The following is a 14,639-nucleotide window of genomic DNA, read 5'->3' on the forward strand; positions in this document are numbered from 1 at the left end:
TGCAACTTTTTTGTGACCATAGAGCCCATCGGGAGCGCCCTCCTTCAAGGCTCCAGTCCCTTTTAGGCCCGTGGGTAATGATGGCTTTCTACTCTCGCTTGTCCTTGGGTGCCCTAGCACCCCTTCTTGGTTCTCTTAACCCTTGACCCTTTGTTGAAAAGCTTTTTCGAAAAATCCCAGCTGTGTGAATGCAGCCTGATTCCTGCAGAATGTGCCAGCTAGAGCGAAGAAAGCAGAAGTCAGTGCAGACCGGCAGCTGAGCAGCTGCAGTCAGCATGACCCCCTCCAGCAGGCAGATGGAGTCCAGACGATCTGGTACCAGGCAACTGACAACTAGAGACCCAATATTGAGGAAGTGTCTGAACAGTCAGCAGGCTTTTGGACACAGGTCGACCTCTTCTGAAGTGAAGTTTATTTACATGCATCCTGTCCACAACTCAAACTGGTCTTAATACGTGTGCTGAGGGCAAGCCCGCTCTGAACAGAAGCTCGAGATGATCAACACACACCTTGCTTAGCAAACAAAATCCCAGGCTCCCCGAACTAGACGTTCTGCGCGAGTGCGTACAGCCTTCCCAGTTGCTTGTTGATTCGATGAATGAACTTGCGCTAGGCAGAGAACGCTGGGGCAAGCCCGGCAGCAGACAGTTCCTGGAGGTGGAATGCTACCTTTCCTCCGTGGCACGGCGGTCCGGACCCATCCGGGCCGCAGCTGCCACCCAACGGGCCCTGGGCTCAGCTTCTGCTTCGGATCTGCGTGAACAGGGAAAGGCAGAGCCGGCAGCGCCCTGAACAAACCAGAAAAACAGCCCTCTTCTGCTCTGCTCGCGAGCCCACGTAGGCGCGGCGGCTCTACCCCGGAGGGGGCCAGGGCCGCCTCCCCTTCGCCAGTGCCGCCCCACCCCGCCCGCCGCCCGAGGTCTGCCCCGCCGCGCCCTCGGGGGGCGGAGTGTGAGCTCGCCGGGAGGCCGCTCTGGACTCTGCACCCCTACGTGTGTGCGCCCTACTTCCCGCGTGTCAGCCGTCCTCTGCCTGCCCATGGAAGGGGCCGGATCCCCATCGACGGGGGAAGAGCTGGAGCTCTCGGTGCTCGGGGGGCAGCCCGACGAGCAGAAGCCTCTCAACGGAACCGTCCAGGTCATCCCTCTCTCGGTCGAGGAGCCCCGCGCAGCCCAGGTAAGGCCTGCTGGGCTCCCGGGGCGGTGTCGGAGCGCGCTCTGAGCCCGGCTGTGGGCCCGGACCCCGGCTGGCACCCTCCCAGTTGCGCGTTTCCAGCCACCTCTCCCCGCATCGCGGACGCGGAGCGCTGGTGGTGCGCGCTGGGATCTTCTGAATGGAGCGGATTCCGGAGTGCGCTCTAGCCGGAGCCGGCCGGAGTCCCTGCGACCCCTCTGGCCCCTCCGACCGCCATGGAACTTGAGGAATCCTACCCCGGAGGTGTGTGGCTCCTCTCTTCAGAGAGAGAATCCCCAAGGATAGAGGTGGTTTAAAAAGGTTCGGTAACTTTAAATTCAGTGTGTGTGTGTGTGTGTGTGTGTGTGTGTGTGTGTTGTGTTTTCCAAGTAAGGAGAACTCGAGTGATAGATGGAGTCTTCTCCCTTTCTTTCCTCGGCATCTCCTGGCCTTACCTTTACTGCCTTGCCACTTCCACCCACCCTCCACCCTCCCCCTCTGCGCATCATCCCCCAGCCGGCTCACATCCCTCAGACACACACTTTTTCTTTTCCCAGACTTTGATTTCTCCTGAAGACAGGGGACAGGGGAGTGAACTTGCCCTGCTCAGTTGATGGGAAGTGATTTCAAAGTTCTTGTCCCGAAGAACTAGACTAATGGCTCATTTGCTTGGGCCTCCTTTCAATCTCTAAAGGACCTCTTTTCTGCTCCAGCCCTAGCAGTGACAGGAACATGATTCATTCTCATCAAATACTCGTAAAATAGCAGAGGCTTTGAATTCACAGCCATCTGCCGTCTGATGAACCCTAAGACTGGCTTGAGGTTTACAGAGCGCTTGGAACTCCCCATGTATATGGCTCCAACTTGATCTTTTTTAGATCTCACTTCTCCACTCCCACGCCTCGCCTTTGACTACTCTCAGCTGGTGATTTCAGGGATAAGCAAGGAAATCAAACGGTGAAAGCATTGCTTTTGCATGGGTTCCTGGAAACACTGTCCACTCTGCTTTTAGAAGGACCTATCGATACCCCGGAGAGTGATTTGGGGGATTTTATGAATGAGAGATGAACACCACAGAAAAATGAGGGTGAAAGAAAGATGGTCTGATATCTGTGCAAGTGGCTGCCACCATGGGCTTCTGCCTCAGACCTCCATGGCAGGGTCTAGGAATGGATTTGGGAATACTTGCCACATGTTAGATAGATCCAGGACTCCCCAGTGACTCTAGGGACTGAACCAGAGATAGGAGTTTTGGTGACAACTTCACCACTAAAAGGTGTGCCCTGAGGCAAGGTGCAAAGGTCTGTGTTCCCAAGGGTCAAATGGTAATGTAATGTGGTTAACTGGGCTTCTCTGGGAGGCCTGGGAATGCCTTGCTGAAAACAGATGAGTAGAAGCCACACTCATGTAGGGCATTCGTATTCTATAATTGTTTATTTAGTACTTACCCAGGAGAGATTGCTCTTTCATGTTCTAATTACTTCCTCATCAGCCGGGTATACACGGAGAGCCTAGACTTCCTTGTGAATTAGCTTTGTAGGTCACCAAATAGTAAGAGCTATGGTGGTTGACAGAATGGTGTGGAGGTGAAGGGTTACCTGAGCACTCGGAGGGCATTCAAATATTTGAACAGGAAACATCAAAAAATGAGAAAATCCTCCTGTAATGTGTTAATCATTCTCTTTGGTTCTGTAGAATAAGTTAAAGTGTATTTTATTTTATTAAAAGTTTATTTATTTTGAGAGAGAGAGTGAGAGAGAGGGCATGGGGGAGGGGCAGAGAGAGAGAGAGAGAGAGAGAGAGAGAGAGAAAGAGAATCCCAAGCAGGCTCCATGCAGTCAGCACAGAGCCGACACGGGGCTCAAACTCACGAACCATGAGAGCGTGACCTGAGCTGAAATTGAGAGTCGGATGCTTAACCTGCTGAGCCACCCAGGCTCCCCCTGAAGTGTATTAAAAAAAATTTTTTTTTAACATTTATTTATTTTTGGGACAGAGAGAGACAGAGCATGAACGGGGGAGGGGCAGAGAGAGAGGGAGACACAGAATCGGAAGCAGGCTCCAGGCTCTGAGCCATCAGCTCAGAGCCCGACGCAGGGCTGGAACTCACGGACCGCGAGATCGTGACCTGAGCTGAAGTCGGCCGCTCAACCGACTGAGCCACCCAGGCGCCCCTGAAGTGTATTTTAAATTGAAAAGTCAACTACTGTACAATCCTGTAAAGTGCTTGGGTGTGCCAGGCATCTGAGAATTTTGTGTGTAGGGTCTCCTTCAACTCTATGCTAAGATTTCCAATTTTGAAATGCAGCTTAAGCCCATGTACTTTTATTTGTTATTTTATTTTATTATTTTTTAAGCCCACGTATTTTTAGTCACCATATGCTTTGTACGTATCATGTGCCACATACTTCCCATACATAAATGCTTCTAATTACCCCCAACAAACTTAAGAGGAAGGTGTCAGTGTTCTGATTTGACAGATGAAGAAACTGGAAGACTGAGGCTCAGAGAAGTTACCACAATACTCAGGTTCACTCAGTGGTGGCTCTGAGATTTGAACTCAGGCTTTTTAGGTCTCAAACAACGCTGTTTTTATGGGTTTATTTTATTGATAATTAGGGAGATAAAATATATATGTAATTTATACACACTTATGTATAATTGCCTAAATTATATGTTCCTAATTTCAGTAAGTTTGGGCACTTAAGTGAAATATGAGTATTTGCATAGCATATCTGGAATGAGGAGGGAGTTGCAGGTGGATGGGTGAAGAGGAGGGGACAGTTTTGGGACAGTTGGGAAGAAGACACCCCGTGTCTAGGGTATCTTCCTATTGGAAGGTCTGATCTGGGAGGGGATACAGAGGCAGTGGAAAGAACTTCTTTCCCCTTCTTGGAGCTTGAGGGAAAGGAATGTAAGCCGCTGAGTTTACTTTGCCTGTTGTCACTGTAAACGTGGTAATATAGTTGGGTCAGAAATGAAAATGAAGTTATGGGTAACAGATGGAGATTGGTTTTCTTTTATGGCTCATCACATGGGCTCTGACCTCGGTTCCCAAATAGAAGTCCTGGAGACATTTTAAGGGACAGCATCATTAATAATGCAATAAGTTGATAGTTTTGAAGTAGGCAAGACTTCTGTGGACCGGCTAGCTAAAAATTAGCCCCATTGCTATGCATTGTTCAGAATTTAGGACAAGAATCAGCTAGATTTTTTATGTGTGGACAAGTGAATTAAATCCCACAATGAGAATACAAAGCACAGATTTTCCTATGCGCTAAGAAAAATTTTCCAGATACGTACATTATCTGCTCCTAATTGCGCCAAAGAGAAGAAAAGCTGTTTGTATCCAAGAGATAGTCTTGCCATTGTGGCAGGGCCTTATGTCATGTGTTTGGATGTGACTATCTGGGGGAATGTTTAGAGGGAAGCTACAAAAATTCTTGAGCCATAAAATGCAGATTATAGAATGTAAGATGCAGTTTGCAAAAGTCTCTGGAAAGCACCCTGCGGAAAAACCTGCCTGTGGCTTCTCCTCCTGGCCTAGAATTTGGGCGTGAGAGAATGAAGATGCCAGGGAAGGAGGCAGTATGTCTTTGTGACCTGGTTTTTAGGGGAGTCTCAGCGCAGGGAGCACTCACCTGCTGTATCAGAGTCTCTTCACCCTCAGGGCACCGTGGAATCTTGGGGGTGGGAGCGGGGGTGAGGGGGAACTTCTAAAGGATACACAAGTCTTGGTTGATGCTAATGTGCAGAGAGCTGAGGAGCACTGTCATTTATTTTTGGGTTGGGAGTAGCTGACCGACTACTTTATAATGGCTTAGAGTCTGTGAAGGTTAATTTTGCAAAGGATGGTATCTCTCCCCGAGGGCTGACGGCAGGACAGTGAACTGGCTGTGTGTTGACAGCTTTGGGCTGGACACGAAGAGGCATTTTGTACAGGTGAGGGCTGTGTAATTCTGAGCTGACTTCCCCTCTGAAGTCAGAGTAATGGGCCCTTCATACCACCAGGGTCCTAGTTTATTATCTGTAAGGAAAAACATCAGTGAAGGCAACAAGAGGCCAGGGAGATGCATTGACCCTCATTCTGTGGTTCATTTGAGACTTCAGCCCATTTCATTTTGTACTAATCTTAGGGTCCTGGCTGCTTCTTGTAGAAGGACTGAAAATGGCAGGGCATATGGGTGGCTCAGTTGGCTAAGCATCCGACTCCTGGTTTCGGCTCAGGTCACGATCTCTCATTTCATGGGTTCGATCCCTATGCAGTGCAGGGCCTGCTTGGTATTCTCTCTTCCCCTCTCTCTTCCCCTCCCCCACTGTCTCTCTGTCTTTCTCTCAAAATAAATAAATAAACTTAGAAGAAAAAAAAAGGACTGAAAGTGGCATGGGGTCATTTTGTTCTCAGGGGCTCCGTAAGGAAGATATAGTCCTGTTCCCTGAGAAGTTAAAGGTTCCTTATACTGAGACTTCTTTTCCCCCATGCCTTATTGAGCCCTTGGCTTTGGTGGCTTTGGAGCAGTTTTCAATTTTTGGCTGGCACTGTCCTTGAACTCCAGAAGCACACTTACCTCAAGAGCGTTTTCTTCTGTCCAGACGTTCCCTTTATTGGTCCTTCATACCCGACCAGAGGAGCCAATGTAAAGTGCACTCAGGGGCTCCACAACGTGAGCTCTACTCCAGAATTTCTCCAAGTACCTTCTTACAAATTGTAGAAGCCTCTACAACGAAGCCACACACATGTGTTACGTGCCTACTTCCCGACCGAGGCACAAGTGTGAGATGTAAGAACAAGGAAGTTCAAGAACCACCCCTCCTTCTATCTGGTTTCAGTTTACCTTGGAAGATAAGCTGGTATCTTGAACATGAAACCAGACAAAGCAGGGGCAGATGAGCTGCATGGACAGCTCACGTTCTGGGGGGCTCTCTCCTTGGGCGACGTGGCAGGGAGGCCTCCACAAAAGGAGAGATCTGACTTGGCTCCTGAAGAGTGACGAGGCTTCAGGACAGAAGTCTCAACCCTGATAGAGCAACTGATTCAGTCCGGGAGGCTCAAAATTACAGACAGGGGCCTGCCCCCACCTCGTGGCAATCTGGTCCCCTGTGTCCAGGTACGGCCTCGGGGTGTGTAGTTTAAATTCCTGATGTGCAGCCGGCCAGGCTTGGGAACCTGTCACTGAGAAAGTCTGAACTGTAGTCCTAAAGTGAACGATTTCCTTTTCTGCTGGCCACCAGCACCGTCATGATGGGAGAGACAGTAAACAAGGTGCCTGTTCAGGAGCGAGACTCCAGAAATGCCTGCTGCTGCTTTGTGAGACGAGAACACTGAGCAATGATTGCTGTCATTTGTTGAATTGCTAATCTTTGTTTAGCAGGGGCTTCGTGCGCGCGATCTCTCGTGCACGCGATCTCTCGTGCACGCGATCTCTGGTTTCTACCACAGCCCTGTGCGCTACACTTGTTATTTTTACAGTTGAGGATGTCGGGGCTGGTGAGCTTCAGTAGCTTGCTGAATGAGGGCGTCGCTCTGCTTTTAAGTGTGGGAGGGGAATCCCAATGCAGAAACACACCTTTTCCCCATCGCAGTCCTTGGTCTCTGTGTGGGAATTACCCAATGGCTCAGTGGGAAGCAGAAGAGTCCTGGGACCTTGTAGGGGCAGGTGGTGGCCCTGAGTGGAAGCACCATGGCAGCCAGGCCCACTCGTAACCTGGAGCTCTGCACGGTGGCACGGGGGGCCGTGGACAAAAGGTGCCAGGTTTGTAGGGACACACAGCGGGCATCAGCCCTGGCTGCTCTCTGTACCTGCCTCTGGGAGATGGGCCAGTGGCCCCCCTGCGGGGCTGTTAGCATGCAATGAATTGGTGTTGGTGATCAATAAGCCATGGCAGTGGCTGCCTCACTGCAGCTTATTTCCTGCTGTGTCTCATGTCCTGCCTTTCATTTCCCTTCGCAGGCCCTAATTACACGTTACAGGTCACAGCAGTAGCCTCTTAGCTTTTGCACACACCATTTTGCTCTGAATCTTAAGTCTACTCTTATGCTCCAAAACCTTCCACAGGTCCCCAGCTCACACCAAATTAAGTCCAAACTGCTCTGACCGCATTCAGAGCCCTCTCAGATTGCCTCCAGCCTTTCACTCTCTCTAATCTTAGCTGTTATTACTTGCCACATTCCTGTTAGCTGAGGCTCTTGGCCAGGTCCGTCACGAACCCACACGAAGGATGCTTGCTCTCTCCTGGCTTTGGAATGCCTTTCTCTGTCCGTCCTTCCGAATCCTGCCTAACCTCCCCACCTCAGGGCCCCCTGGGTGTTTTCTCCCTCACTTCTGTGTGAGGTTCCATTCTGCTTCTTTGTAAACCTGACTACTTCGTGGAGGGGAGCCCCCTGGAGGGCAGGATCCCGCTGCCTTCATTTCTGTATCACTGGCCCTTGGTAAGCATTCAGAAATGCTTGTTGAGACCAGTGACTGCCTCACAGTGTCCCTCTGCTTTCCAGGCTAACAAGGAGAACCCTTGGAGCTCCTGTAATAAGAAATTGATTGGAAAGTGCAAACTGTGGATGGTCATTGCCTCTGTTTTCCTAGGTCTCATTGTAGTGATCATCATAAGCTTATGTCTTATTGGAGGTAAGAGGACTTAAGTAGGACTAAGTTGATGCACTTTAAGAACTTATGTAATGTTTATGACTTACACTTGTTTCTGATATGAAAGATGTGCTGATTGCTGTTTCTTTATGATATGAATTTAAAACTGGTTTGGGATTTGGTATGAGTGGCAGCTATACATGGTTCTTTGTTTGCTTTATTTCATTTTTTTGGTGGTTTGTTTTATATGCTCTGAAAGAAGGGTGGAGACCAACATTTTACTTTAAACTCTGCCCACCGGATCTTGAAAATTTCTCAAGTGTTAATTTAAACACTAACTTATATTTCATTGTATCTCTGCACCTGCTGTTTGAATATTTTTCCTTATCATTTGTTTGGTAAAATAATTATTGTACTTCATCTGATATACCTGGGACATTATTATAATGATAAATAATGAATAGCCCATTTGAAAGCGTCTTTAAAACTTCAACAGAACCATGAATGTATAAAATGTCATTAATTTATTTTGGAAATAACTGTTTATTATATTTGTGTTATATGTGTTTACAAAACAAAACTTACATGGTGCTAACTATATCCTTTACATATATTATTTTAGTTATTATTTATTATGAAAATGAAAATAATCCATATTCAGTTACCCATGAAGCCCATCTATATTATTAATATTTCATTATACTTTCTTCTATGCTTTTCTCGCATTTTTAAAATAATTTGAGATAAAGATTTTTTTAATCATCTTGTGGCCTACCTTTAGGATTTTTAATGCCATGTTGAGACCATTTTGCCAATTCATTAGAAATTATTTGTGAGGGGCGCCTGGGTGGCTCAGTCAGTTGAGCATCCGACTTCAGCTTGGGTCATGATCTCATGGTTGGTGACTTTCAGCCCCGCATCAGACTCTCTGCTGTCAGCACAGGGCTCACTTTGGATCTTCTGCCCCTCTCTCTGTCTACTCCTCCCCCACTCGTGCACTATCTCTCTCTCTCAAAAATCAGTAAACATTAAAAAGAAAAGAAATTATTTATGAACACTTTTTTAAAATGACTGTGTGTGATGTAGTCTTCCACACCATTTTAAAGTGTTTTTAAATAGTTGCTGATTTTTTTTTTTAATTTTTTTTCAACGTTTTTTATTTATTTTTTGGGACAGAGAGAGACAGAGCATGAACGGGGGAGGGGCAGAGAGAGAGGGAGACACAGAATCGGAAACAGGCTCCAGGCTCCGAGCCATCAGCCCAGAGCCTGACGCGGGGCTCGAACTCACGGACCGCGAGATCGTGACCTGGCTGAAGTCGGACGCTTAACCGACTGCGCCACCCAGGCGCCCCGATAGTTGCTGATTTTTTATGATTATTGATATTAAGGTTTTCATGATGCATAAATATAGGACCCTCCAGTGGACAATCATTTCAGTTTTAAAATAGGAAAGAAGAAAATTGTTTTTATTTGTAAGTGGGGATGATTGCAGGGGCAGGGAGTTGGGATACTTCTTCTGGAGTTGGGATACTCTTGTATCCTGCAACTTTGCCGAATTCATGAATCAGTTCTAGCAGTTTTTTGGTGGACTCTTTTAGGTTTTCCACATAGAGTATCATGTCATCTGCGAAGGGTGAAAGTTTGACCTCCTCCTGGCTGATTTGGATGCCTTTTATTTCTTTGTGTTGCCTGATTGCTGAGGCTAAGACTTCCAATACTATGTTGAATAACAGTGGTGAGAGTGGACATCCTGTCTTGTTCCTGACCTTAGGGGGAAAGCTCTCAGTTTTTCCCCATTGAGGATGATACTAGTGTTGGGTCATTCATATACGGCTTTTATGATGTCGAGGTATGCTCCTTCTATCCCTACTTTCTTGAGGGTTTTTATCCAGAAAGGATGATGTATTTTGTCAAATGCTTTCTCTCCATCTGTTGAGAGGATCACATGGTTCTTGTCCTTTCTTTTATTGATGTGATGAATCATGTTAATTGTTTTGTGGATATTGAACCAGCCCTGCATCCCAGGTATAAATCCCACTTGGTCGTGGTGAATAATTTTTTTAATGTATTATTGGATCCTGTTGGCTAATATCTTGTTGAGGATTTTTGCATCCATGTTCATCGGGGAAATTGGTCTATAGTTCTCCTTTTTAGTGGGGTCTCTGTCTGGTTTTGGAATCAAGGTAATGCTGGCCTCATAGAAAGAATGTGGAAGTTTTCCTTCCATTTCTATTTTTTGGAACAGTTTCAAGAGAATAGGTGTTAACTCTTCCTTAAATGTTTGGTAGAATTCCCCTGGAAAGCCATCTGGTCCTGGAATCTTGTTTTGGGGGAGATTTTTGGAGTTGGGATACTCTTGAGGGTGATCTGGTCTCCACAAGGATTTGGGTTGAGTTGGGTTCTTCTTAGTAAACCCAGTCTTGGGTGAGAGCAAGATTGAGGATCCCCTGAGTCTCTCCAGAAGGCGTCCTGGGATTTTCTTCAGGAACTCCACTTGCCCTTCACCTCATGTTCCTCTTCCCGACCTCCTCCTCTCCTGTCTCAAGGGTTTAAAGTCCCTGAAGGAATAGGAAAGCTGAAAGATACATGCCAACCTCCAGCATGTTTCTCAGGCAGGCACCATGTTTGCTTAGTTACTTATGGCACAGTTGAGGTGGGATGGGTGATCCTTGGAGGCCATGGGCTGGTTTTGAGGTAGGTGCTACACCCCTTCCATCATGCTGAGGACAGCAGTTTTGGGGTGGGCCTTCATATGCCCTCTTCCCATTAACTCCCACACGTGGATGTTGAAACTGAGGTTGAGCCATGAAGCCTTGTCCCATCACAATTAGGTGGTGCTATCCTGAATGTTGGCCGATTTGTCTCTTGGCATCTGGGGCCTCTAACACAGGATGATGCTTCAGGTCCACTTGGTTTAATATTCAGGATTCTAAAGCACAAGACCCAAGAGCTGTCTTCCATTCTCGAAAATCATCCAACCTCTTCAACTCAGAAACAGCGATCTGCAGAGGCAGGGATTGCATTTCCCTCCACAGTTTCTCAGGGGACACGTGAGTTCATAGGATAATATTTAGGGAGGAGCTCTATACTACGTGTAGTGCAAGCTTCATTTTCAGTGTGGTTGTAAAATTGTATTTAAAAATGTTAATACTGTAGAGAGATTTGCAAACTTTCACAGTTTTTAAATCAGAGCCCTACTTTTACTTTACTTGGCACCTCAGCCCTCAGGGGTTTGGGCCTTTGGGGAGAGTCATGATAGGTGGCGGTGGGAGTTTGCAATAGGGAAAAGGGGCAGGGACAGGGCTCCCTCCATGACGGCCCCGGCCTCACCCAGAGCGAGCTCTGTAGGTACTTCTGGGATGACAGTATTTAGAATTGGTCATTGCCTAATTGCCAAGCCCCAGCAAGGGAATCAAATTCATAGAACTTCTGGGCTCTGTGTGGAAAATACTGCCGCCTGGAAAAGCACAGTGTTAGGAGAGTCAAGGGCTGCACATATGGCTGTCTGGCTTCATTAAGAAGTGAGGTTCCTCAGGGGCCCCTGGGTGGCTCAGTTGAAGGAGAGTCACAGTCTTGGTTTCAGTTCCGGTCACAATCTCGTGGTTCATGATCTCATGGTTCTCGAGATTGAGCCCCGTGTGGGGCTCTGTTGCTGACAGCACTGAGCCTGCTTGGGGATTCTCTCTCCCTCTCTCTCTGCCCCTTCCCCTGCTCTCTCTCTGTCTCTCTCAAAATAAATAAATACACATTAAAAGCTTTTTTGGAAAAAAAAAAAGCGAGGTTCCTCCCAAGCTGCTTTTGCCATTTTTTTTGCCTCCTTCTTCCCTTTCTCCTGCTCCTCAGTGTCCTGTCTCAGGGCTCCGTAGTACACAGACTGAGGCTCAGAGGCAGAGGTGTTAATGACTGTGGAGCTGGAGTGGACACAGAAGTGGACATGAAGCAGGTCCCACGATGGAAGGGGTAACTACCTGAGGAGGGCACAGTGGGGTACCCACGGAGAGGTGTCCACTGTGGAGGTGTACCTTGTCACTAACGTTGTTAAGAATGACCATCAACTATGGTCTGTTTTGTTATTGTTAATTTTCTGCAGGTTGTGCACCCTTTACTGCCTGCCCCTCGGGTGGGCTGTCCAGCCACTTTGCCTTTGCCCTGCCATTGAAGTGGTGGCAAATTCAGGGTCATGGCTCTGCTTATAGCACTGAGCGGGGGCTGCCCACACACCGTGCAGGTGAGGCTAGCATTCTGCCAGGCTTATGGTAAACAGTGAAATCTTTTTAAGTAGCCGCGTTTGGGAGCAGAGCCCAGGGAATTGTGTTGCGTCTGGAGGCTTGGTTTTGTCTTAGCTCTTGAGGGAAGAGATAATGATGGATTCTTTTCTTCTCTCTAAAGAATTGTAAGTTCCTTGATATAAATGGTAAAGGGTCGGGGGAGGCTCCCCGCCCCCCCCCCCCCCCCCCCCCCCCCCCCCCCCCCCCCGGCTCAAAGTCATCTTCTTTCTGGATAATTTGGAGGATCATTTAAGCACCCTCCAGGGTTCTCTTTGATTTGCCCCAGCCAGGGAGGGGAGAGACCTGAGGAACACCCTACGAGTGACACTCTGGGTTGGGCAAAGTATTTTAAATGTTACAAAAGCCAAACTGTGACAGGTAGGTGGACACTTGGAAATATACTTTAAAGGTGATCAGATTTAACACTGTGGGGACCCTTATGTGATATCCTTCAGCATCACGGATTTCTGCCTGACTTCTTTGTTCTCTTTACATACAGGCTTTTCCGTGAGTAGGAATGCTGTGGTTCCAAGATACTAGCTCAACCCGACCTGAACAAATTATGCATTTTCTCCAAGCTTCGATGTCTTCATTTTAAAATGAAAACATTTGGGGCGCCTGGGTGGCTCAGTCGGTTAAGTGTCTGACTTTGGCTCATGACCTCACAGTTCTTGAGTTCAAGCCCCACGTCAGGCTCTGTGAGACGGCTCAGAGCCTGGAGCCTGCTTCGGATTCTGTGTCTCCTCCCTCTCTGTCCTCTCTCCTGCTGGCTCTCTCTCTCTCTCTCAAAAATAAATAAACATTAAAAAAATTTTTTTTAATGAAAACATTAGTATTTAACTCATAAGGTTGGTTTGAGAATTACATCTACCGAGGCATAGCCGAGTGTCTGTACATGATGCTTAGTATATAGTAGCCATTCTTCCTGTTGTCCAGGCTTGATGTCTTGAAACTGTCTTTGATCCCTTCTTCTCTCCTATATCTAGGTAATTGTCAAAGATGTAAGCAGAGACTTCAGCAGAAGTGGCGTGTGTTGAATGAATTGCTTTGCCTTTGAGTCGGGTATAAGAGCCACATTTTACGCTGTCGCAATGTGTCGGCAGACAGGTTGCACAGGGCAGTGCTCCCCGGTGCAGGCTGACTCATGGGAAAATCCTAGACAGACAGCATTGGCAAGTTATAAACCAGAAAGCCTTTGGGGGCAGGAACTTAGTAGCAAATCTGTAGGCCCAGTCCCTTGAAGTTTCTTTGTGTTTTCACCTCTTTCTCTTTCCCTCAAATCTCATGTTTCTCCACCTTCCCAACACCAACCGCTTCACTTATGCTCTCCATGGGATCCTCTCCAGCTTCTCCTAACCCATGGATCTTTAGATAGCTCCATGTCTGGCTAAGCATCTTCAGGGTTTTCTCAACCTGAGCTTCTTCAAATGTGTTGGCATTGTCTGTCTTTCAAAATTTTCTTCCCTCAGAATCTTGCTGCTTCATTTTAGGATTTTTTTTCTCTTTCTCTTTTTTGACTGGCAGACTTCTAGAAATAGGGGTCTGCATTTGGATCTTGCCTCCTGATTGCTCCTAACCCATTGGTTCCAGGTCGTTCTTCCCAAGGTTACCCGTAATTGCTTGATCATGAAGCCCAGTGGCCTTTCCCTCATCTCTGCCCTATTTGTAGCCTATTTGAGTGCGTTGTGCTCTTGTGGGTCTACAGAACCCCTGGGCCTCGTGTCTTCTGCTGTTTCTGCCTTTGGCCTCCACATGTGGTACTTGAGGCTTGTCTTCAACCTTCTTACTTTTCACACTCTGCATCCTTTCCCTTGAGGAACTCATTTACTCCCAAGGCGGCAGCCACCCCTCTTGGAGCTGACTCCTAGATCTGCATCCACACTCTTTTCCTGAATTTGAGTCATACTCTTGGCTGGAAAGATCTCCGCCTGATTGTCTCCATCATTACACGAAACTACTATTCGTTTGTGTCCCCTTCCCCCGTTAGCGCCCTCTATGGTTTCATGAGACCCTGTTTATTCCAGCTCTGCTACCATCCATTTGTGCAACTTCAGGCAAATTCTTCAACCTCCTTAGCCTCAGTTTCCACATTTGTAAGATCTAAATGATTTCTGAATCTGAGTCTATAAGTGGATCCTGATACTACTGCTTACTAGCTCAACCTGACCTGAACAAATTATGGATTTTCTCTAAGCTTCAATGTCTTCCTTTAAAAAATTTTTTTAATACTTACTCATTTTTGAGAGACAGAGCATGAGCGGGGGAGGGGCAGAGAGAGAGGGAGACACAGAATCCCAGGCAGGCTCCAAGCTCTGAGCTGTCAGCACAGAGCCCGACACGGGGCTTGAACTCACGGGCTGTGAGATCATGACCTGAGCCGAAGGCAGATGCTCAACCGACTGAGCCACCCGGGTGCCCCCAGTGTCTTCATTTTAAAATGAAAACATTAGGGGCGCCTGGGTGGCTCAGTCAGTTAAGTGTCCAACTCTTGATTTCAACTCAGGTCATGATCTTGTGGTTCGTGGGATTGAACCTCACATCAGGCTCTGGGGTTCACAGGGCGGAGTCTGCTTGGGATTCTCTCTGCACCTTCCCCATTCGCATGCATGCTTTGT

The 14,639-nt window shown here is 47.5% G+C and overlaps 1 protein-coding gene across 1 annotated transcript in view; it reads left to right on the top strand.

Moving 5' to 3' along the window:
• The first annotated feature begins 950 nt into the window (after positions 1-950).
• Positions 951-14,639, top strand: part of CC2H3orf52 (chromosome C2 C3orf52 homolog) — a 33,566-nt gene continuing 19,877 nt past the window's right edge. The window contains exons 1-2 of the mRNA XM_043594163.1: positions 951-1,176; positions 7,667-7,796. Of these exons, the coding sequence (XP_043450098.1) occupies positions 1,039-1,176; positions 7,667-7,796 (268 nt within the window). The 5' untranslated portion in view covers positions 951-1,038. The remainder of the gene's footprint in view (positions 1,177-7,666; positions 7,797-14,639) is intronic.

Source organism: Prionailurus bengalensis, chromosome C2 (assembly GCF_016509475.1).
Source record: "Prionailurus bengalensis isolate Pbe53 chromosome C2, Fcat_Pben_1.1_paternal_pri, whole genome shotgun sequence".
NCBI classification, from domain to species: Eukaryota; Metazoa; Chordata; class Mammalia; order Carnivora; family Felidae; genus Prionailurus; species Prionailurus bengalensis.